Raw genomic sequence first — 25,279 nt, forward strand, 5'->3', positions numbered from 1 at the left:
ACCTACCCTGCTACCAGCAATGGAACCAACTTCAGTAAGTCTTGTTCTCACCCTTGCATATAGCTAGGCTGTTTGCTGCAGAAGGCAATACCGTGGAGGTAACTACAACTGTTTCTCCTACATTGATTAGGGGAGACAGACAACTGAAGTGAACTTGATTGATTCCCTGCTGCATTCCTCTAGAGGAAGCAAGCCATACTTGTTGCTGCTCTCCAAGTCTGACAGATCCCCAAACTAAACGACAAATACAGTAAGGAAATCCCTCACATATTGAGGTAAACATAATAGTGCTATTTGCACACTGACCAGTCTCCCAAAAATAAGGTTTGCAAATGCGTGTATTTAGGAATGAGACAGAATCTTGACAGTCCAGTACGAAATAAACTCTGAAAGTGCCATTAGCTATATCAGCTTTGAGAATACTAGGCCTCTGTTCTCAGAATGCTAGGTGAACAGAGTAACATCAAAACAAGAAAATCCCACCCCCAAAACTGCTCTCCTCAAAGAGGCAAGGGCTGACAATGGAGGAATGAGTGTTTTCTCAAAACAATGTAATTCCAGTTTCTTTACAGGTCATCTGGTCTGTGTTTATCATTATTACAGTCTCTGCATTTGGACTGTAGAATACTTGCTTTGAAGGAGAACAGGAAAGAGGGTTAGTCTAAAGCCCAAATGCGGTTTTGATGTTTGTTTTTTGGGGTTTTTTTGGTTTTAAATAAAGTCCAAAACTGTAACTTTTTTCTAAATGTGAGAAATGCAAAGATCCCTTCCGGCTAATACTTTGCAAGTGCTCCTACAGAACACAGGCCAGTCATCTACCCCAGCCAGACAAGTTAGGCAGAAGATCCATCATGTAGGTATTACATCTTGCCCCAAAACATTCAGTATTTTCTTAACTTGACAGTTCACTGCATCAGGCAAACAAGGCTAAATGAGGGAGGATGGGTACTAGGAGTAAGAAAATGATAGGCCGTAACCAGCCAGCACCTTCTAAAGATGCTAGGAGTGAAGAGTGTTTAAAAATATAGTGACATGCTTTCCGCACTTCAACCACAAACTATCTTCCTAATCAAGACAAGGTCAAGCAGAAAAACCTTTTGTGCCATTCTTGAGATAGTATATTCTTTGTTACTGTACTGTAGAAACATTTCCCTCCTCAGCCAGTTTGCTCTGGCTTATGAGCAGAATCTCTTCTGCATCACTTTGGCAATCTTCAGGAGAGAGAATCAAATCTGTCACAGCCATCTGCAGTTAATCCGTCTCACTGGACAAGGCCAATACGCAGGAGGAAAAACTCAGAAGAGAGTTAACGTTTGAATTGCTATAAAAAGCTCTTAACAATGCATTCTGAGCAAGGTTGTTAAACAAGACACCCTACACACTCCTTAAGGCCCAGCACCCAAGAAATTCACCCACGTAAGTGCACTTTACCACATTTTGAGCGGTGTGTGTAACAGTTATACCCGTCTCATGAAACTGGGCAAGTAACTTATTATCTTGCTCCTATCTGAAGAAACTAACCCATAATTTCCACCTAGACTAGGAAGTTCATGTTGCACTGAATTTTCTAAATTAGTAAAAAAAAAAAAAAAAAAGAACAAAAGAAAAAAGCTGTTGTGATTGGAGGATTTAAATATAGTTCCTGCTAATGGGGAAGCTCCTAATGGGAAAATACTGTAACGGTTCCAGTTTGACAGCAAGCACTCATCCTTGTTATCGTGCTTCCTTTTTACCCACTCAAAGAAAATGCTAAGAAAACAAGTTTCAAATTACCCTTTGGCAGCTATTTTGGCCCCACAGAAGTTAGGTTCAGGGGAGTCCTGTTCATGTAGAGTTTTGTTGCATATGTTTGCAGTTTGTTCAATTATCAGTTTCTCTGGAGGATATGCACAATTTCCCCTAAGGTAACGTGACATGCAATTTCTCCTCCCCTTACCCTTTGCCTTGTGAGGGAAAGTCACCAGAGATACAAAGTGAAACATGGTGAATGTTTAGTCCCTTTATCACAATCACAAATCATTCTGAAAACCCCATTACCAAGCACCGTGCTATTTTTGAGAGATAGAGAACTGTCACTTATTTGTCTCCTCTCCTTCACAAATACACTCCAATGCTACCCACAGCCAGGAAAAAAAAAAAAAAAAAAAAAAGACAGTAACATCCTGATAAATACTGATTTTTTTTGCTAATGAACTTTATCAACCTTGTGTCCCAGCCTGCTGGTGTAACAGGATAGTCTGATATTAGACCAAAGAAAACACCAGCCTTTGGGTCAGCAGCTCTCCAATAGTCCCAAACAGCTACTAAACAGATTGATGTCAGAACCTCCAGAAGAAAATAAACAAGCTACCTTGTAGCTGTTCTGCTCATATGAGTGGTTTACAATTAAGGAGTGTTTTATTCAATTATGTTCTCATTTATGCCAGGCAAACTCCTCTGAGTTCCTGAACCCAGTTGGTCTTTGGCCCCAAACTGAAAAATATGAGCAAGTCCCCAGGCTGCCCTGCAACCGTGAACTGAAACACAGTGACGATACAGTCTGCCTAGCCTCACTGGGAAAATTATTGTCACGCAGCAGCACTAACCCCTACCCAGCTGGGTTAGTGACTCCAACCACTTCATTCACGTATTTTGTGCTAAAGTTTACCAGTAAGAAATCAAATCCAGACACCTATCAATGGGACAGCTTTCAGCTTTCCTTATGCACATATGCCCCTAACACAGGCCCTCCCAAGCTTAAAAGGTAATGCATCTCTACCACAAGCCAGTGCTTCACATATCCTGTTCATCTCAGCACTTCAGAGATGCGCCAGCATGTGTGCAAATAAACACTACTGGAGGACTGTTAGTACAAGATGCGGAGGCATCAGCAACAACACTGCAGCACTCACTGCACCAGGTCACATCCTGACCCCACGAAGAGTGTCTGCAAGATAACGAACATCAGCTCTGCCCCAGAGCATTTCAAAATTAAGAGATTGTCTTTGTATCTGTATGTTCTGCCCCACATCCAGTCTGTCTAAATCAGAGAGCAGCTCAAAGCAGCGGAATTAAAAAAAAAAAAAAAAAATAGCTGTTTGGAGGATTCATTCTAACATCTGGAGGTAGAGGTCCCACCCCTTCCTTGATTGCACTTCTTGCTCCATACTAGATGCTCAGGGCATTAATTGGAGAAGAAGTTTCCCTCTGGAGGTGACAATGGTGGAGTTGGCATATTGCTAGATCCCACAAAAAGGCAGCTCAACTTCGGCTTCAATTCATTCCAAACTTTACTCATCTGTGAGTGGAAAAGGAGAGAAAACAGACATGACAACACGGTAGGCAATCACCTCACCACACTGTATTTTGGCAGCAGTTTCAGAGTACTAAAAAGCACAACATAAATTTGCTGAAGTACTTTGGGAAAGTCCAGCGGTCCCAGATTGTCCCTTTCAGACTGGTACTATAATGCAGCTCTCTGAACATTTTACTGAGCATGCATGGAAGGGAGATTTCCCATACCTTCGTCAAATTCCTACACTGCAGGGAAGGAAAGGAGCTGAAGGAGGAGAGACCTTTCTAATATAAAGAATGCAAGAAAGTCTGTATGTGGGGAATGCTGAAGGTCATATTTAGGGGTTAACAAAAAGGCGCTCTTGAATTTAGAGCAAAAACAAGGAAGTTGTTCCTTGTCATATAATTTCTGTGTAGCACAACAAAAACCACATTCACCTAGCAAACACACATCATTCATTACAGGATAGCTAATTATTTAAAGGTTGGGTCTTCTTCAACTGCCTCTAGGGTAAGGCCAGCTGCAGATGAGAGAAGAAGAAAAAAAGAAAAACACAGCAACTTGCTGCAAGAAGATACAGTCTTTTAGAAAGGTTAGAGGCCAGCCTTGATCCTCACCCCAAATTGGAACGACCTTAGATGACTTCTTAAGAAGTTATGAAAGAACCCAGCAGGACAAATGATTAAAGAAGGAAGGCCCACAGGTGAAAACAAGTACATTCAAATTCTTACTCATATTTTGGGAAAAAGAATGCAGTCCAGAAAAACTCACCTCTTTGTGACCCTGGATCTGGGAGTTGACAAAGGCCCCCAAAATGTGAGAAGTGAGAGGCAGATAGATGTGGATAAGCTGTGTCTCCTGATGTAGGCAATACAGAGAGAAGTAATTCCGCAGCTCCATGGTTAGGATAGCGTTTTCTTGCTGAAAGAAGAGGAATTCAGTGAAATACATTGCCAGGAAGAGGGTGCCAAGGAGGTTCACTTGCAGCAGGAGAAAAGAGCATTCCTCACCATACTAGCAATTCAAACACATACCAAAAACGTAAAAAGGCAGTTCCTGGACCAATTTGATATGACAGCAACTGCACTTTCCATCATGCAGACTGCTGCTTTCCACAGCTCCTGCAAATGACATGTTGCCAAAGAGCCAGTAATAAGTGTTGAGGAAAACAAACACGTTTTCCGTGTAGCACAGCAAGCAGCTCAAATTACCCAAAGTACAGGTTACCTTTTCAGTCTAATGGCTTTCTGCAAATATGAGTGAGCTACATAGCGGCACCATTATAGGAGTCCAGTACCACCCTTTGCTCTCCCAGGCATCTGCCCTACCTCCACAATCCGAGACTCCAATTGCTCCACCGATTCCGGTTCTTTGTTCTGCACAGTGGCACTCATCATCTGCTTCTTCATCATGCTGTACTTATGCAATGCTCGCTGGTGCTTGTGCAATACTCCCTTCTCATGTCTTTCACACAGGTCCTTTATGTGAAAAGGAAAAAAACAGGTACTCAGCGGAAGCTAAGAGACAGCAAGCACACAAGCCAAGTACATCAGGAACACAAACACAGGGTCATGCTTTATGTAATTTCTATGCTGCAGATTTTTGTTTCTTTGTTTTCAAGAAGGTCAGAAAAACGTTGGCAGCTAAGAATTCAAGAAACAAAACTGCTTGGACCCAGACCAGTGAGCTTAAGAGGCAATCTGGAGCATCACTTCTGCCAACATTTTGGATCTTATCAGGCCTCTTATCTTTTGTGCACTTCTCAATATTAAGTGCTGGCAATTAACTGTGGTAAGAGCTTGCCAGCGTCCTTCTATTTCAGTCCAGGCATGGGAACGTCAAGAGAGGCTGCCACATACAGTTTCACTAGGTGCTTCTAAAAAAAAGTGCCTTTGACCAAAACATTAGTATTAACAAAAATTCTTTCATTTTAACTGAACTCATGTCTCCATGAACAAAGTAGCAGCAATCTAATTCACCACTTCGACTCAAAAGCAACCAAATATGGAAAAAATAAGTTGATCCATATAGTTCAGGCAGTCATATTTTTAAATTCCTTGCAGGGTTTGCCGTTTGGCAAGTTCTCAAGACAAGATGAGCTGACCAGTACGGCTACAGAGCTAGCTACAGCCAACAGCCACTCCCCTCCCTCTGCCAGATGCCCAGTTTGCCTCTGAACTGGCCTCCCAGACAGTTTTCCATCCAGTTGGCGTTACACCCTCTGAAGAGCACAAGCTTGCTCTAAACAACTTTCTCACTGGCAGAAAAACAGCAGAGCTCACTTTATAGGACTGGAGTAAATCCAGGAAAAGGTTCAGCTTCTCCACCACATCATTCTCTTCCTGTTTACCCTAGAAAACAAGGAAAAAGTACATTTTATGTAAGCCTGGCAAGAACCGACATCACAGTTCTTCACATCCTTACACCATGCAGGCCTTCCACTGTATTCTCCAGGGCACATCAACGCTTACACAACTGCATCAAAAATCTTTCAGATGGCACTTGAGTGTTTAGTCTTCAGTATGCAGAACAAAGACCTGACTAGAGCAGGAACAGCTTTTCCAATTGAGTGATCATTATAACAAGAGGAGTTGGTTTTACAGTCCTGTGTCAGTCCTTTCAGCTCTCTCTGCCTGAATGTCTTGCTCTTGCAGATTCCTCCAATCTTTCACCTTCCCTTATTACAAGATAACTAATCCATTAAAGCTATGAATACCTGCATGTTCCCCATAATAGTTCGTGCATCAGAAGGCAGAGATGAAACACCAAGCCACATTTCACTACTTGTTTTTTTTATTTTGCTAAATACTATCTTTTGTTCCTGTATCAATAGAGCTTTCTGGAGCATAAACTCTGGAGAAAGAGACCTGGTCTGACTGATCTATAAAAGCATGCTGAGTATTTTAACACCATGAGATGAAGAGAAGCGAAGACAAAGCTATTACTTTTCCCTCCCAGACTGTCATGTTCTCACATTATTCTAACAGTCATTATCACACTGCACACTTACAAAGGAATATGATGCTTCTGTCTGAATGACTCTCATGTAAAGTTTAAGTACATGAATGTCAAAATTTGATTCAGAAATAATTTCTTCTGGATTCTCTGTAGCAGATTAATAAGACAGAACGCAGGACTTTTGGACAGTTCAGTACAGTCATACAACTTAACTTGTCCAATAACCATTTGAAATTAAAAAAGAAAGCGGGCTTTTCCCTCCTTCCCCTTGCCCATTGTGTTTTTTCCCCATTTAAACACAGGCGGGTTTTTTTATTCAAGCTTGAACAAGCAGGCTGGTGGCCGAGGATGCGAGTTTGGACCACCATCTTCGTCTTAACTCTTTAAGTACCTATGTCCACAGAGCTCACGATTCAAGATGAAACTTAAGGCAGTAGTGCACCTCCTTCATTTTACAAAAAGAAAAAAAAAAAAAAAAAAAAAAAGAAAGAAAAAAAAGTAAAGAACTCACCTGCTGCACAGCCTTATCTGCCAGAAGTGCAAATTCAACTGACAGACCCTTCAAGGCTTGTTTCAGAGTCCCCCATGTGCTATTATTCAAAGCAGCCCAGGAAGGAAGCGGTGTAGTGTCTGAGCCCAAAGCACTAGGGAGGAAATAAGTAGTATTCAAATCTAGGAGACAAATTCCACTAAGTAGATACACTTATTTGCAGAGAGCAGTTCAGAGTTTCTAATCTGTCTAAATTGCTTGCAGTGCTGAGCTACTACTGAACAATCACAAATGCAGAGCTGTGTATATACTGGGGGAAGAGACAATAAAACCAGTACCTGAACGTCAGGGTACTTGTATTTTCTTTTTTCTTGCTCTATGGAATGCAACCTTAGTGGAAAGCATGCATTTTCTTCTTTAATAGTAGGAAAAATTTTATTATGACCTACAGCATGCATTGAAATACCCACTCTTACCAGACCATTTGCAGGTAAGCCTTACAACAGTTCTGAGTTCTGAAACAACAGTAGAAACATTCACATTAACAAATCCTCTTCCTCCCAACCTACCTTAGCTCCTTTCCAAATATGAGGAGATCTGAGGCATTATCAATGGCTCGAGAAGCTATCCTCTCTGCACGGTCCCGAAGCTTATAAAAGCTATTATAAATATTTCTGATGAGCTCCCTGCTGGCAGCAAACTGGGCCTGTATGTCAGCTGGAAGGAAGTCCTGAAGAAGTGCGAGAGAGATTAATAGTGGACAAATCAGAGGCATGTTCACATACGTTAATTGTGGGCACATCATATAGTCAGGAGAGAGAGACAGATTTCCCTCTTGTTCTTGCTCTCTCATGCCATGCTCTAACAACCCTGAAGAGATGAGCTTCATAATTTAGGTGTCCAAGTCAGATGTCATACAAATACCCCTAATTTTCAGAGGCAGGAAGAGGTTCAAATACCAGGTGTAGACAGAGTTGGCAAAATCTGCAGTTCTACTATGCAGTTAAAATGGGGTTTGCGAGGTTTCAAGCTCACCGGTTCTGATCCGATGCTACTAGTAACTGCCAGCTTGGCAAAGTCAAGCATGTACTGAAAGTTCAGCTCTTTTTGACCTGTGTATCACTGGTAAAAAGCCTGAATTAAGCTCCAGTTGCAAAACCTTCTGCTAGCATTGCAGAAACCTGAACAACAACTTGCTTTAAAATTGCTCAATGAACACAATGAATGTATATTTGAAACTTGCCATAGCACTAATCACTGGGATAAGCAAATATATGGAGAACTTTTAACTAACTTCTCTATAACAGTCCAAAGTATTCTCCCACAGGAAGAGGACAACAGACAGAATGAGGGCATGAACACATGGCGAAGACATCAATCTAGATATTAGCTTTTAAATTGCGCAGTATGTGCATTTGTTTGTTGTGCAAGTAATTACTGAGAAACATGTTCTGAGCAGGATTCACTGTTTAATCTTTATAATATTCATGAACAAGCATTTATCTAGAAATATCAGGCCCTTAAGAGTCAAATATTTATTTGATCTTTTCAATTAAATTACAAGTTTAGAAGTCCTTCAAACTTTGGAAACAGCTCTCTCCTACCCAAGGTCTCCATCACTCAACAAACGCCGTAACTGATCCACCTGGAGCAGAGAGCCATTTAAACCAGAATAATATGTTGCAAGAAATTTGTATACATACCTTGGCCTGGGTAGCTAATCTGCAGGTCATAAATTCATCTCCTACTCCCTGGACCAACTCTCTTAGCTTATTCTGTACATCCTGGAGAAGACACAGAATGAAATGAGCATGAAAGAACTAAGTAACACACAGGCAGTTCACACAGGTCTCCGATATGTTGCAATAGTAAGGCACAACTTAGCAGATACAGTTTTACCCAGGTTAGGTTTAATTTAAGGAAAAGCATAATATGTATTCCACTAAGAACAGTTATAATTTCCAAAACACTATGCTCCTTGCATTGAATGAAATTACCTTCCACTTTCCAGCTGTAGAAATACCTATTGAGAGAAAATTCTCATCATGGGGAGCAACAATGTGTAAGCCAAAAGCAATTCCGAACTCTGTGCCCAGCAAAGCAGTTACAGGAAGATATACAAACTCAAGACTATTGCTAATAAGTACTCACTGAGCCACTGAACGACAGGAAGAGTTTCAAGAGCACATCTTCTGAGAAAGGGGGATGTCGAGCCACCAGGTTTATAAAACGCTTCAGTGCTCTCCTCCTAGATTCTATGAATTCTCGATCAGCTACAGGAAGAAACATTAAATTTCAATTAATGCACCACACATTACAGCTGCTCAGAAAGAGAAAAAAGAAAGCACTCAGTCCAGCAATTTCTTTGTACTTAAAACCCTTGCTAAAGCACTGCAACAAAACCAAAAAACTGTTACCTATAGTCTGTCAGATCCCTAAAACAATCTTTTGGATTGACCAGCAGAACAAGTATTCCTTCAAGTGGTTCTTTACATCTTACTGAAATCCAGCAGATAGATATCTACGTGTGGTTATTTCCACAGGGTGGGTCAGGTAAGCAGGATAAACAACCAAGTCTACGGCCCAAAGCCTCCACTTACAAACTGTGGGCATACAAAAATTCTTCTTCCTCTGAATCAATTCCACAGCTGGTCCCCAGAGGGGATCTCAGTCTGTTTGGGACTCCTGGGGAATGCAGCACAACACACTGCTTATTACCACTGCAAAGATCACTGCCACATGCAAAGTGATCATCCCACAAATAATAATGGGGTTTTTGCTCACTATTCTGAAGAACTAGCTTCAGTGTGCTGTACCTTCATCTGTCCCTCCTCCTCACTTTTAAGCATTTTGGGTCTAGAGGGAGAATAAAGGGGGTTTTTTTCAGTTGTTTGTTCAAGATCAGTACCCATCTTTTTCATGCAGTATGTCAGAAAATACTTTGGAAGACCTGCACAGCAATCTGCAGTACATCCATCCAGAATCCTTACTTGTCAAAAAGTTCCGTTCATCTCCCTGAAACAGGAAGAATTTCAATCTGGCAATACTGCAGTGACGCAGTAAATCAAAGTTCCTGGAGTTTTTCAGGAAAGATGAAAAATTGAACTAAAATAAGACTGAAGGAAAAGAAAGCAGCACAGAACAAAATTAAAGGAATGCACTTAATCCATGACAACACTCTCATATCATGAAAGGGTATTACTCTTTTGCCTCAATTTTAAGTTGGGAGTTTGCTGGCTGCATGGACTCTCTATAACGATCCTTAGTACAGTATCACCCATCAAATGATTCTTCTGTCATTAGGGTTGCAGTTGATTTTGCTTTGTTCATACTTTAGCCTACATGGAGATCCCTGTAGTCATCTACACACTTCCTATATGATCTGTCTCAGTTTGCTGCTATCCTCCAAAAAGAACAGAGCAGATAATCAATTTTTCTTCATCTGACAGACGGATGAAAGTAGACCATCATGAAAATAAGGGTGTAACTTAGTAGAGGAGCATACCAAGTATAAAAAACATGTAGCTTTGCTCATCCGGCTCCGGGACTAAGGAGGTTGCAAGAGTCACACATCTATACCAATCCATCAAATCCTGTGTCCTGCAGTTCCATTTGTTAGTCCATTAACCTACTCAGAAACAAGAACTACCCATTCCATTTCCTTTTTCCTGTTTGTAGTTTTTATTATGACCACTTACACAGCTTTTCTCTATGCAGAGTCACTGGACTAAAGGCAATCATCACTCTCTGCCTTAACACAGTTTTGGACTGTATTAGGACTGCACTTCTAGAATAGTTTGGGAACTAATCCTATCAGTTTTTTCTTAAACATATGATATCTGTGGGAAGAAATGCACAGTTGAATGCACAGAAATAACACCACACTGACAATGCAAGGAAATAACAGTGACTGACAAATGATGTATTTTGGTAGTTTCTTTCAAGCATCCTCTCTCCACTGAGATTAATCACAGAAGGTCACTTCACTTACAGGTGTTGCATGAAGTGGAAATTCTGGAAATTCTGGCTGAGAACACTGAAACAGGTCAAATTCAACAGACAGGTTTTCGCAACCCCAAAAGAAAGGTCTTCACAATTTACATTCCATCATAAGAATATATGACCACTGAAGCTTTTCAGCACTATTATTTTCCTTTGTTCCAGTTCACTATACACCCCGCTCCACTCACTGTTTACCAATTCCTCTTTACTGTAGCAATACATGGACTCCTTAACTGAAATCAATTATTTATTGAAACACAGTAAGCTTGGCAGCATGGGCAGGAGACAAGACAGTGAAAAGGTTGTTCTTTCACAGATAAAGTATAAAACAGACAGGATTTTATACAGTTATGCAACATTTGAAATAATCAAATTTTAAAACCAGTGCCAATATTTCAGATTAGTGAAAAATGTACCTGAAGGAGCTTTGATATGCTTTCAGTCTTGGGATACTTCATTGGTTTCTATTCTAATAACTAAAATATATTTGAATGAACTGTCACTCTAATTCCAGCCTCAGTTTTCAGTTTCTGATTATCCTAAGCACATCAACAAGCTCCTCCTTAGAACAGGGGAAGGAGGGAAAAAAAAAAAAAAAAAAAGAAAAAAAGGGCTACTTTTTTTTTTTATAGCTACTTTAAGGCATTTGGTTCATCTGCCAGAAAGACACCGTTTTGTACATAAACCAAGAAAATGTAATTGCCATTGCCTGCATCCTATGGCTTCTGTGCATGGTAATACTATAGCAGGCAGTGCTGAAGCTGTTTACTTAACATGACTGTTCACTAGTCCTTTTTAGGTGTGTGTGAAGTTAGGACCCTACAATAACGCAACAGGATCAATCAAGTATGCTCTCACTGGAGAAGCAATTTTGCTGGTTTTACATAATCAGCTCCTCTGCAGGTTTAAGCCTTTTAATATGATTTTTAAATTTTTTTTTTAATCTTTACTCTTCCCTCACTATAGAAAAACAATGGGATTTTCACAAATGTTTTCTATTTTGAACACTTCACAAAACAACACACTACAATACATACTACAGATGTTCAACAGTATGGTAGCAAGTCTACACTCTTAGCCCTACAGCACTGATTATCATAGCCTATTTTCCTAGTAAACAATACCTGCAACTCTGCCACGATTTTGGACTTTTGGAATGAGAATTATGCCTCAAATCTTACCAAAAAAAGTCATGTGATACTGAACTTCCACGGGAAGAAACTCCACTGAAATTTTACATTAATACCTTAACTATAGGGAATTTCTAGGATGGCAGTAATTCACACCTCCAAATTGTGTATTATAACCTCAAAGTTGTTTTCTAAGCCAAGCAGAAGCAAAGACTTTCAATCTTTTAAACATTCATTTTCAACAGTATCACCTTAACCATGCTTGCACCGTGACCCCTTCAGTCAAAAGAAAGACCTAGGTTTACCTCCCAGCATCCTCTTTGGTGGAAGTGCTGGCACCATACGATATGGGAACTTCTGAAGCAGCATCTCATGGAACACCACAAAATCATTATATCGCCTGTAGACTGAGCATTTGAATCTCTGCAATTAAAGAAGCGGGGAGAATAAATCAATACACAGGCTGGACAAAAAGAAGAAAATCAGCAGCATTTCCATCTTTTTTTTTGCTATTAGCTGCACTAAAACAAAAGGAAGAAAGAAATCACATCCAGAGACTGCAGAAACAACATATTTCTTTTCTTTAGATGTCTTGTGGTAGGAAGGAGAGAGAAGACTCCAAAGGCAGCCACTTTTCAATTATGAACAGAGATGGCATTCTTCTAATTACAGTCCTTTTGAGAATAAGATTTTCAGTTAAAAACATAAGTCAGATTTCATTCACACACAAGATGAAAGAGACTATGAAATGGAGAGGAAGAGGTTTCCCAAAAAATTACAAATATCCCTAAATATGCGGTGGTTCCATACCATTACTCTCTCAAACTCTCTGGTCTTCCAAGTTAGACAAAATATTTAGAAATAGTGCCCACACTCTTAAAGTGCTCTACAGAGCTCTTTTCTTGAAGTATGGCAAGTCCCTGAGCTCTACCTATTAGGAACTTTCTCTGAATCAGTTTCAAATCCAGAGGTGGCAAAACAGTCTTAGATCATGTTAAGTATTAGCCCAAATGACTGATGCTTTAAGTGAACCTCACAAGAGAAAGAGAGACCTCTCACTGATGTTAGATCTATAAACAAAGATTGAAAGTTCCTTTAAAGCCTTAGTCCTTCACTCTGCATTTCTTAGATCAATATGTAGAAGAGGCCAAACAAACTGGTTTTTTTCATTCCAAAAGGAGTTAGGTAGCAGCTAGAATAAGACACTTAGGAGGCAGAAATCCTTTACAAATAATAAATAAACAAACAAACAAACCAGAAACCCCCCATACTTTCACTATAGATTCAACTACTGGAGCAGCTAATAAGAAAGACTACATAACACTATACTCATTCTCACTACATTTGTATTGCACATCATCCACCACTTATTGTAGCACTATGCATTTTCAAAAATAAAGCAATGAGGCATAAAACTGGAGCACAACGGACACAGCCCCTAGTGTCTCCCTCTGCCTGCTTTGAAATCTGATGTTGATTTGTGCTGCAGATCTTAGATGAAGCTCAAGGCCAAGCTATGCTTCTTTTTGAGGAAGTACCATTCTACAGCTACAACCGTAGGAGAGATGACAGCAACTGAAAGGAATCAGTAATAGGTTCCTGAATTCAAAATCTAGAGAGACCACCAGGGTCACTGAGTCCAGTGCCCTGAAATCACAGGCAAAAATAAACATTGAGTCCTTGAAACTCCACAGAAGCATTCACTGTGTCTGCCCTTTCCCCCCCCTCACAACAGTCTTTGACAAACTTATGGACATTAATCTAAAACACCTAAAGCCCCAAACGTCACTATGGACAAGTGACCCAAAAGTGTCTCTGAATACGTACAACAGTGACTACAACAGTTTGAGCACTACTCAATAACTGATGTTTTGGTTGCCTGGGAGATGTAAATTGCTCATGGTCTACTTTGAAGAGGACAGATTTCCATCTTGAAAAAACACGCAGAAGCTACTGGAGAGCTATTTCACTGGCCGCTCTATAAAAAAGGAAAAAATACTCATCTTCAATCTTCTTTTATACCGAGAGGGGAATCTACAGGTCAGGATTGGGGCAAGTAAACTGGAAGTGGCCTAGACTCTGCAGAAGGATTTGCAGTACCTTTTCTGCTTATAAAGGATTTCAGTTTAGCACTGCCAATACAATTTCTTCACTAGCTCAAAATAGTTTGAAATATCCAGTCATCTACACCAATCCATTATGAAAACATTCAGGTTTTGATGTTATACATCTGCTTTTATACAGAGCTCAGGTTTCAAGCAAGTAAACTAACAGGCCATCCATCAGACCTGAGTTAGAAGATGCTCCATATTGCAGAAGCCCAGGTCAAGAAAGCATAGTGCTACTGCATTAAGAGAAAGCCCATACAACTGGCCTACTCAAAACCAGCATCACCCAACACATCTATCAAATTAGTCAAGACTTTGCCAACAGCAACTGCACAAACATTCTTAAGAGGATACATTCTCACTAAGACAAACGCTTGTTCACATTACCTTGCTGGAAACCTCGTATTCCACATGTTTCAGAAAAAGGCCCTTCTTCTCAGGTATAAGCTCCACCTGCACACTATCCTTGCTCAATAGCTCTTGTAGGGTGTGGGAAAGCAGCAGTGGATTTCCCTGGGGCGCCTGCATTAGAAACTGTTCTGGTTCCCTCGGTTCATTTACTGGAGGCTTTGCCAAATCTAAAAGACAAAAAGGGAAAAACAGTCCAGTAGACCTGATAAGATAAAGAAGTAGCCTTAAAATATTCTGTTCCCTTGCTTGGTGCTCCCACAGTGGTGCAACACTACCAGAATAGTCAAGCCACTCCCACAGGAGCCTATGCTACTTCACACACGTTCAAGACATTGGTACCTCCCTCTTCACAACACCCAGGAGCACCACCAATTATACCGAGTCAGAAAGACATCTCTACTAAGCAAAAGAAGAATCACAGGCCAAATTTGTCCTGTGAATCAGCTAAGAGGCCTGCATTTCCTGTCTGTCCAGCTCCCACCACAGCAGGATCTGCCAAAATGAACGAAACCCTAGCTCAGCACTTTTGGATCCTGCCTAGAACAACTCATGGAAGGAAAAAAAATGTGTTATTTTACTGCGCTGCAGAAATTTAATACATTAATTTTACATGTCATTACAAAGGAAGGAGACACTTCATTTGACTTAATTTTACTAAACTCTGTGGCAGTATGCTAGAGTGGGCGTGAATTGCAATAATTTACTATGCCAATATGCTTAAGTTCAAAAGCAGGGGGAAAAGGTTCCTAACAACGGCTACCAACCCAACAATTCCTCAATCACAGCAAGCTCTGGCAAAATCTTTCAAATATACCTATTCCACTCTGTAGCTAAAAAACACACAGCTTTTCACAGTGAATTCAACCACAGCTGGACAGCTTTGGACAGAGAGATTCTAACTGATTCTCAGCCAGATGCAAAAGTGAAAAAAGATGGCTCTTAAGAATATGGCCCTGGAGAACGAACTACATCGAAGAAGGGGCAAAGATGATGACTCACAGTACTCTCTTATCAAATGACTGACTGCAGCCCATTATCTCAACTTGACTTCATAACACACGTATTATGCGACTGTAAACTAAGCTTGCTTTGTTTTTCAAAGCAACCCTTTTTCTCTATTCATTTCACACATAAGAAATAGAGTGCAAAATGTGGATATAACCCTGGAATCTATTCAGCCTATACCTGAGTTCTGTTCTCCAGTATGGAATGGGTGGGCTGCTTCCTCTCTGTGTATGTCTGTTTAACAGGGATACTGCGAGCAAGCTTTTTTACAAAGCAATTTGAATCCACTGATGAAAAGTGACCTAGAAAAGCTAGGCAGTATTAATTATCCCTTCCTTACCATTGTGCAGAAGTTACATCCCTTCTTAAACATACCAAAAAATCAAAAAGACAGTAACACTATAGAAGCAAGAACCATTTCTTTAAGCTTTAATACATAGTTCAAAAAGTTGATAACTGTGTAAGAGATTAACTGTAAGAGAAGATAGATAAGAACTCATATCTTTAACTGAAAGCCCTGACCTCCTCCTGGTAAGGATTTCCCACCTGTTCCTTCATGTGCTCTAGGCGCTGATAAATGGGGAAAACAGGTAATCTCCAATTCCTCATATACACAGCTTCAGAATAGACACTTCATTCTTTGTTCCATAAAACGGCTTAAGGAAACCAAACCAAATCCAGGACAAATGACCTTATCCCACATTTCATCAGGCTTCAGATTCCTGCTAATGTGACTCAGAGAAGCAAGTCTTAACACCTCTGCTTTAATAGACTTATGTATCACCTACTAACCCCACCTACGTTGCAGCTTCTAAAAAGTTCCAGCTACCTGCCAGAAATTTGTGGTAAGATAATGCAAGCTAATTCAATGTTGACATGGGATACTGCTGGATAAAGTGATAACATATCTGTATAGGCACTTTTCAGATAGATACTGAACTGAAAAGGAAAGAAAATTCAGAATACAGATAGCAAGCAAGGCAAAAGATTTTCTAGTGTAGGAAAATCCTTGCCCACCTGACCTTTCATGGGGCAGCAAGGTATAATAAACCACACTATCAAGAGTAAGTGTCAAAAATACACACAAGAACAACTATGGAAAGCACAAGACAGCCTTGCTCTCCAGAGCAGCGGTTCTCTGGGTGCACACCCTTGTAATTCTTGGTTTTAATCGCTCAAGACACATCAGTGAAATGCAACATGACACAGGAGGTTTTGTTACTCCTCCAGTGAACATACACACACTTACACAGAATTTCACACTCCTCTGTGGTGCTAAACCACCGGCTCACATTGCAGAGGCAGTCACTGCACACCAGCCTCCCAAAGAGGGGTGAGCCAAAATGCAACCCACCTACTTCCCTGAGAGCAGTGCCAATCTGTACTAATACAACGCTCCTCCTGCCTATTGATTCACTCTCCCTGCTTTCTATCTTTCTGCTGGCCAATGGACAAAGTGGGGCTTTCATGGCACAAACTGTTCCCTAAACTGGGGCTCAGCACTGTCTGGTAAACTACCGAAACTCCCAGTGGCAAAAGATAGTATCAGGAGAAAAGATTTATAGGATGAACCATGAATCCTTCAGTATTTCATCTGTAAGTCCTGGAACCTGCAGCATGATCAGCCAAACTGATGTTAAGAAGGACTTTCAGACTCGTTACAGTGATCTGAACCCACATTACCCCGAAACGCAACTGCAGAGTGAAGTCCCACAGAGAGATCTATACAAGACTCGGCAGTCCTTTGACAGCTCGGTCATGCTGCTCTTTTCATTTATAATACTTTCCCAATTTTCATCGTTATTCTCTAAATTTGCTTTCCAAAATTCACCTACCGGAAATACTTTCTCTTTATCAGCAGTTCACACACTTGGCTCTTCCTGAAATATTTTGTAGCTTCTTTAGATCTCAACCTTGTCTAAATGTGTAAAATCATACCAATCAGACAACCATACAAACAAGTTTGAATAATTACTGTTTAATTAATAATCTCAGAGCGTTCCCTGTCAACAAGACAGCTACTCAGAGTGAATTTACACCCTCAAACGCTGGTCTGAGAAGACAGTAAGATGATTTTGGAACAGCTGTTAACCAGTTTTAGAAAACATTTATCGCAGCATTAACACTAACCCTGCAGAGCAATGCTGAAGCTATTCTTCAGCCCATTTTTCATTCTACTTACTAAAGAGTCAATTCAGGAACAGCCTCAAGAGCCCTGGCCAGGAATGGTGGACAATAGTGGGAACTCATTGGTATGAGCTCCTGTGTTCAACCAGTAAAAGGATTTACATGCATTGTAACAAAACACTTAACACTTCCCATCACGCACTCTCTGCTGGAGAATAGCTAATTTTGAAAACATTCCCTTTGGTTTCAGTAGATCATTATCTAGTAGAGTTTATATACATAGAGCAGCAAGTGAATACAGAAATGAGGTATGGAATGGTCCCCTGGAACACAGGGAAGGAGACAAAAATCAGCTTTTTTTTGTGCAAGCTAGCCTTCTGCTACAGCAGTTTCTCAATCTGTTGTCAATAAGATACCGGGAAGTGGCCTGGCATAACTGAAAACAATTTGATATAAAGGTTAAAAAGAATATATATATGCATACATATGCAAACAAGCAGACAACAAGAAATAAAAGTTTACAGAAGCATTCAAAGCGTAGCCTAAGTTTTGTTTGGTCATAAAAGAAAAAAACTACAAAAACACTGCATAATACTATTTTTTTTTTTTAACAAGTCAGGTAGCCTTTGGACTGAAAGGAGTTGAGAAACTTATCCTGAGAACAACTGAAACACAAAGCTTTGCTACTTCATGCCACCCATTTCACCCTTTAGTTAGCAGCCACCGTTCATTACTTCCATTCATACAACTAGACAGCAACCTGCCCTCTCCAGAGTTACCAGTTTCCTCGATCAAAATTTCTAAAATCAGGCATTTATGAAACCCAGAGTAGGATATCAAGTGTCTGATTAGCTGCACACAGGTTTTACATGTGAGCAAGCACATACAGAAGGGCAATGCAAGGGCTGGAAGCATAGGTGGTAAATCACAACACAGCTCTCCCTTCCCTATTTAAGTTCTGTCAGCCAAATTTGGAGGGCTTATCTCCATTTTACAGACGGTTGCTACTAACAACTCTTTATTATACCAAGGTGCTAATCAGCTAAATTTATTAGACACACTTAAGCAGAGGGTGTCATAGAATTACTTATTATATTAGTAGCAGATTTTCTAGGAGAAAGGAGTCTGAAAGGAAGCAAAGCCTTCAGGAAAAATAGCTAAGATTTCTTGTCCATCATCAAAGGTCATGGCCATGCAGAGCAGAGGTGATCCCACTCACAGGGAACTCAGAGAACTGACTATTTTTGTACACAGATACCTCAGAGTTCCCCCATGCAAATATGAAGGCTCCACTACAAACTCCTGGGCCACAAATACTCAAGCAGCAATGTAAGTATCATTCATCAGCATTTCCCCTTCCTTTCTGTCTTCTCATGAAAAGCCTCAGGAGTTATGGAAATGTCTTTCCCCCTTATTGTGTCAAACACATGCCTCTCTAATTCCAGAATTCAGTGTCCACATCAACCTCTCAGAAAGCTGGTGCATATTTCAACTACAGCTTCAAGTAGATTCCCTTCCTCACTTTTTTCTTTTCATTCTTACATAATTTGAAATCCCCTAGAAACAAGAAAAGAAAAACGGAAGTCCCACCAAAAAAAAAAAACACCAAACAAAACAAAACTTTCTTCCTATTAAGGGCTCTACATATTTTTGAAACAACTGTATGCAACTTGTTTGGGGGGGGGGGGGGGTTGAGGAATTTAAAACCATGCGTTTCTTATGTAGAAAGGAGCGATGCAAAGGAATCGGTCTATTTTATCTAACAAAGCTGACGGAAGCACAGATCTAGGTTCAATGTGGACGGGATGTCTGTATTTGTTACTAGGTACAAGAAAAGTAACCATATTTAGCTTCACTTTAATAAAGAGATAGTGCAACAGTGTCCTTCCTTCTCCCTCCTGACAATCCACTTGTAAATACAAGCTATCCAATGCCAAAGCAAAACAAAACAAAATAATACCCATACAATGATAAAATTAGATGTTGGAAAACAGGCTCCAACATTTTGGTTTTCTCCTTAAAAAAAAATAAAAAAAATACCCACCACAGCTTTCTCAGTGCAGATGTCAAAAATGCATCCTGCACTGGCTGGTCTGGGTTATTTAGATTGGTTGGGGTTTTTTTCCTTTCAGTTGTTTTGGTGTCCCGTCCCCCCTCCCCCCTTTTGTTTTTGAGGTATTGGGGGTAGTTATGGTTGGGGGGGGGGGGGGGGTGGTGGTGTCATGGTTGGTCAGCGGGGTTTTTTTTTCCAGCTAAGTTTCAGATTCAACACTTGGTGCTTTGCAAGATGAAGCAGAGAAGTAATGGCACAACTCAAAAATAGGTGAGGTTATCCAAGCTTTATTTAATAATAATTAAAAAGCACTAGCATTTCTGCATTCCCCTACAGCTGTAGACCTCTAACTGCTTCTCAAAATATCACAAAATACACAGCAGAAAAAACTCCAAGTTATCTCCTTCCAATGTCACACAGTAAATCTGTGTGACAGAACAAAGAACTAACTTTAAGCCTAGTGCCCTGTTCTTTTAACTATGCTGTTAGATCATCAAGTGATTAATCAAGCGATTTCCCAAGTCTGGGAATACAAGGAACACATTCCATTTGCAAGTCAGCCACAGAGCCATAGTCCCAAACTGTAGCAAACACAATGAAGAGAGATGGAGCTACACACATTGAAGAAATAACAGGATTAGGAGAGAAAAGTCCATCGAGGAATGTTCCCAAAGACTACAGAGAAAGTCAAATCCTCACTAGGGCAGTTTCCTAGCTCACAATGGAAGATTGCTAAACTATCATTTTTCACACTCAGCTCTAACAAAGGGGTTGGAAGTGTAAAAATTCACACCCAAAAAGGTAACCCAACAAGTAATAACACATACAACTGTTCTCCAGGAAACTTATACAAGGGCATTTTAGCTTCAGTACAAAACTGCCAAGTTTCCACAATTATCCTTCTTTATACAGGTCAAAAAAATCCCATCAGAATAAATTGCTTATCTTTTTGTTTTGCTTCTCACCTTCCTTGCATGTTTCTCACCCTCTTAATAATGCTGGGTAAAAACTTGATCTTAGCATTTAAGCATTAAAAAAAATGGTGTGCCACTCCACACACTATGGTCTCCCAATGGTCTTTTCACGCGTTTTGTAGTTAGAGCAAACTCATTCACATCTCAAATTCTGTTAAAAAGCAATCACCAAAGCTCCCCTCCTTTTGTATCAGTTCCACAAGTCTTTAACCGATAAATTTCTCTCCATCAACCTGCACCAACCCACTAAAACTTGAAGATTGTGGGGGAAATCAGAGCAGTTCTGTGCAAATTCTGTCTGCAACTGGCACAGCTCTCCCTACCAAGCCTACAGGCTACACACACAGTTAAAGATTTACCACTAGAAGAAAAGGAGACAACCCCCTCCCTCCCCAGCCAACACACCTGGATTAGCTCCCTACAATCATTGCAAAACAGGCTCAAATGGGAGCAAAAGAAAAAAAAAAGTCAATACAAGTGACTTTGCAAAACTGGCTTTAATGTATTGGACATTATACTTTTTCTCTTCTCTCTTGATTGTGTTAAAGTGCTTTAACCCTGCAAAATAAAAAAGACAGTATTTGCATGTGCTGTCAACAGGTGGGAATCAACGATCCCTGTCAGGACTGTCTTTACTCAGGAGATTTAGATCCTCCTAGAATATTCACTGCTGATCTCCAAAAAAGTTACATATGGCTGTGAAACTTCCAAGATGACTGAACCCGCATCATGATGCTAGAAATAAAAGCATTCCTGCTTTCACAGCATCATTTTTCTTTTGCTAAGATCATTAGATACCTTCTCTCAGCGTTCACAATACAAGCTTTGCCAAAGAAAGCCAAGTTTTCTAAATAAGGATGAGTAGATCAGACAGTTAGAGAAGCACCCTCACCAGCGTGGAGGTTAATCAGGTCAAGAATACTCCACTCAGAGACAACCGTTTTATCTCTATAAGGCTCCTGAAGCAGATGGTAAATCCATAATAGACATACCTGAACAAGCTCTCTCTTTGGTACAGTACGACATTTTTTCCACAAAGGCTGCTGCTCAATATCCAAATATCTTACATCAGTCCTGGACAGAAATATTCCAAAATAATTTATTTATAAGCATTATCCGCATCAGGAGCATCACAGGCCTATCAAAAGCACACTCACACTGGATCCTGAATATAATCAAACCAAACCACTTTTCCCTGCATAAAGCTTACCCACGTGTAACCTCTACTAGTTTTTCTTCCCAAACAGAGAGAAAAAATTACTATGCACAGAGCAGTAATTGCCTGTATGAAACTTCAGCCACTTTAAGAGAACTTTGGAGAACTGTATTACCCTGTTTCCCTCAGCTTAACCGTTACGAGCCTAGCATGTTATTTTCTTAATTCACCCAGGATCTCCCTCCATTTCTCGTTTCACAACAAGTGCTGGCAGCACTTGGCTGCAAGTTTCTCGATCCCAGATCCAGCCGCACGCTCCTTCAAACTTCAGCGTTCGGAGCTGCTTCCTCCTTTCCATGCTGGATCTGCTTTTGGCTCGGGTCAGCGAGGAGGAGACGTGGCCTCCGTCCGGGACCGGCCGTGACAGTGTTGCCTACTGAACCGCTTCAGTTCTCCCCGCATGCTTTACCGTGCCCCTGGGTCCACTTCAGCGGGGCGGGGGACAAGCAGACCAAAGAAAGTCATTTCAGCACCCACAGACTCGCTCGCCCGCGCCACTCCCGAGAGGAAAAGCTCTGGTTCGCCGCCCCGTCCCCGCGTTAAGCCCCGGCAGAAGGGGCTCCCTGCCCAGGCTGACCTCCTTGCCGGGCACTGCGAGGCGGCCGCCCGCCTTCCCGCCGGAGCAGGCAAACCCAGCGTCCCGGGGAGCCCACCAACGCTCCCCCCCGTATTCATCACCGAGGCCACCTTCGCCAGAGGAGGGGAACCCCCCCCACGCCACGCCACGCCACCACGAAACGGGCACCGCCGAGGCCCGGCCGTGGCAAACCCGCCTGCGGGCCGGGGCCGGCCCTCCACCCGTCGCCCCGAGGCGGAGGAAGAGACGGCGGCGCCTTTTTACCTCAGGTTTTGGCGGGGGGAGCGGCCCCGACCCCACCCGAGGAGCCCTGTCAGCCTCCCCGCGCCGCCGGCGGCAGGGAAAGGGGGCACCGCGGCGGCGGCCCTGGAGCCGGGGAGCGGGGCGGCGCCGCCCCCGCCACCCACACCCGCCCTGCGAGCACCCGCCGCCCCGTACCTGTGCCGGCGCCCGCGGTGCCTGCGGGCGGTTCGCCGTCCATCGCGGCGGCAGTCATGTGAGGCCGGGGCCCGGCGGCCGCCCTCCCCTTCCTCCGCAGCTCCCGCCTGTCAGCGCGGGCGGAGCGGGCGGGGAGAGGCCGCCTCCCGCGGGGCCGGGGCGTGGGGGCGGCCGGCAGGCGAGGGACGGCGGGGGGCGAGACGAGGACGAGGAGGGGGGGGGGGACACCGACACACAGGGGACTTCTGCCGGGCTGTCCTCGTCGGGGGGGGGGGGGACATGGCAAAATACCGTGGCTTGTGACAGCACTTGGCGATAAAGTCCCCGATGAGGCAACACGCTGCAACCCACGCGTCGGTTGTGGGGGCTCAAGGCTGGCGGGAGCGCGTCGGGTTTCTCACAGCGGGGGGCTGGGGCACCCCGAGAGGCAGTAAGCCGTCCCTGCTGCCGACGGGATTGCTCAAAGCGCTTCCACGCCGTTTCAAGATTAATCCTAAACCTTTCAAACATCTTAAAGCATAGAAAAAGAAGCGATCGGCTCATGGGCTTAACGCAGGCTTTACTCCGAAATCAAATTAATTTTCCTTCTGAAGGCTGGGAAGGATGCTTATTGGGAACGTGAACTGCAGGCAGATTTCATTGTGGGCTACCAAAAGTAGATGAGTTGTCGGTCGCGGTAGTAAGACGGTCCTTCAGTCACGTGGCGACAGACGGGGAAGCTGTACTTTGTATTTCGAGTCAGATGAGATACTCCAAGACAACGTTGGTCTATTTTCTTTCACCGAGTTAACTTGTCCCAAGGCATTTAATTTCTCCTGCTATCTAGTCAGTCAATCAGGGTGTTTCCTACACTCAGTGGTTTTGGTTACACTTGGATTTTTATGAAATATTCTTGATGATAAGTTAAAGTAGGTATTTAATGTTTTTCCAAAGAAAAAGCCGTTGTAGCATTTGTGCTATGCACCAGAAGGAATGCACTAACAAAGGTAAATATGGTAGAAACAGACATCAGCCTGTTCAGAAAAGCACAGAAATATGAGCATTTGGAATACAAATATATTTTCTAAAACTGCATAAAAATAAGAATTTCAGGTATGAATGCCTCTCATTTTATTAGTGATTCCCCACACACACACTTCCTGTACTTTATTAGTCAGGAATGATATGGTCAACACTAGTGAAAAATAAGGCGTTATGTTTTGTAAAGTGGTTTTCCTGAAAACACCATCAAACAAGCAAGACAGACAAATATGTGTAGATTCTGGACCTCCAGATTAAGATGCTACCAGTCCATAATAATGATTTATGGTTTTAATATCCAAAGTATTGGGTGCATTCACTAATTAATGTTCCTGATAGTTATTAACCATGGGAAGATAAATAGTTATCTCCACTATATACACAGAGAACTAAACCAGAAAGTTATAAAGCGAGAATTATTTCAGGTGTAAGTAATTACAATCATAGTGCCGTCCCTTGAAACTTTTCATGCTGCTAGAGAGATGTGAATGACTTGAGTGATTCTCTTTTTCCTTCTGCCTCTTGCCTCAGTGCTATTTCAGCTGAGATCCCCACAAGCGTGGGTGCAGACTAAAGCTGTGTATAAAATTAAAAAAAGCATGGCATTATTTAAGCTGAGAGGCCCTTCAAATCATGTTTATACAGCAGCCGAGTGGAGAGTTTTGCATGCTCAGCACTTCTGAAAACTAAGCGCTACACAATTTTTCGCCTATATAGCATTTTTTGAGAAAATGAATGGAGGAATCAACATGTTCTCATTCAGCTATAGATTTTTGATTGGTCTGTACTTAAGCTAATAGCATAACTATTTATTTGGTATAAATAAGATATTCTCAACTGAAGATTGCTTTTGCAACCCATGGGAGGAGTCTTGAAGAAAAATACTGTGAAAAATAATTCAACTGCAGAAATAATTTTTCAACAGTGCTAGTAAGATTGTGCTCGACATAAGTTATTGAACACTTCCCTATTTGCTCTAAGTGGAGCAAAAGCTTCTGGAAAACCTGTAGCATGAAGAAACTATAATCACTAAAGAAAGAAAGAAAGGGCACGTGTCAGCAGGTTCCAGGTAACAAATGTAATCCAAAAGTACGTGACTACCTGAGGCCCTAGCCATTCAATGCATCATTCTGCGCACATCCTATCAGTATCAGATAAAATTTCATACACACCACGACAGCTTGCTTACTCCTTCAGAATTCAGTTTAGGAAACAGTGGTTTCAGCTCCACTATTCTCAGATCACTTGCACTCAGTAAAATTCATGAGGCATTGCTGGTTTGACAGTTGTGTTACAAAAAGCCACGCCCGCTACCTTGCTTTCCCAAAATTTCCCATTGATTAGGAGTTTTGCATGTGGAATACTTACAGGAACGGGCTCCAGCTGCTAGTGCCAAAATCTGTGGTTTTAAAGTTGTTCCACTCACCCTGATTGCTGAGTGAGGACTGGAAGAGAAAGAACAGCAGTGAGATAGCACAGGGACTAAAATTTCAGTA

General features: G+C 41.8%; 1 protein-coding gene across 3 annotated transcripts; it reads right to left on the bottom strand.

The window, feature by feature from the left end:
• Positions 1-320: 320 nt before the first annotated feature.
• Positions 321-22,851, bottom strand: SNX8 (sorting nexin 8). Of its 3 annotated transcripts, none has more exons than XM_049791607.1 (12): positions 22,764-22,851; positions 21,525-21,606; positions 14,350-14,540; positions 12,160-12,277; positions 8,874-8,995; positions 8,426-8,506; positions 7,292-7,452; positions 6,744-6,876; positions 5,557-5,625; positions 4,603-4,752; positions 4,046-4,195; positions 321-3,277 (listed from the first exon to the last, which is right to left on the bottom strand). In XM_049791607.1, exons 2-12 carry the CDS (start codon positions 21,556-21,558, stop codon positions 3,164-3,166), a joined length of 1,323 nt encoding a protein of 440 aa, XP_049647564.1. In that variant the 5' UTR covers positions 21,559-21,606; positions 22,764-22,851; the 3' UTR covers positions 321-3,163. The 3 variants fall into 3 exon arrangements, with proteins under 3 accessions (XP_049647564.1, XP_049647563.1, XP_049647562.1); XM_049791606.1 differs by lacking the exon at positions 22,764-22,851 and adding an exon at positions 22,326-22,421; XM_049791605.1 differs by lacking the exon at positions 21,525-21,606 and having other exon boundaries at positions 22,764-22,845.
• Positions 22,852-25,279: the final 2,428 nt, after the last annotated feature.

Source organism: Accipiter gentilis, chromosome 33 (genome assembly GCF_929443795.1).
Source record: "Accipiter gentilis chromosome 33, bAccGen1.1, whole genome shotgun sequence".
NCBI classification, from domain to species: domain Eukaryota; kingdom Metazoa; phylum Chordata; class Aves; order Accipitriformes; family Accipitridae; genus Astur; species Astur gentilis.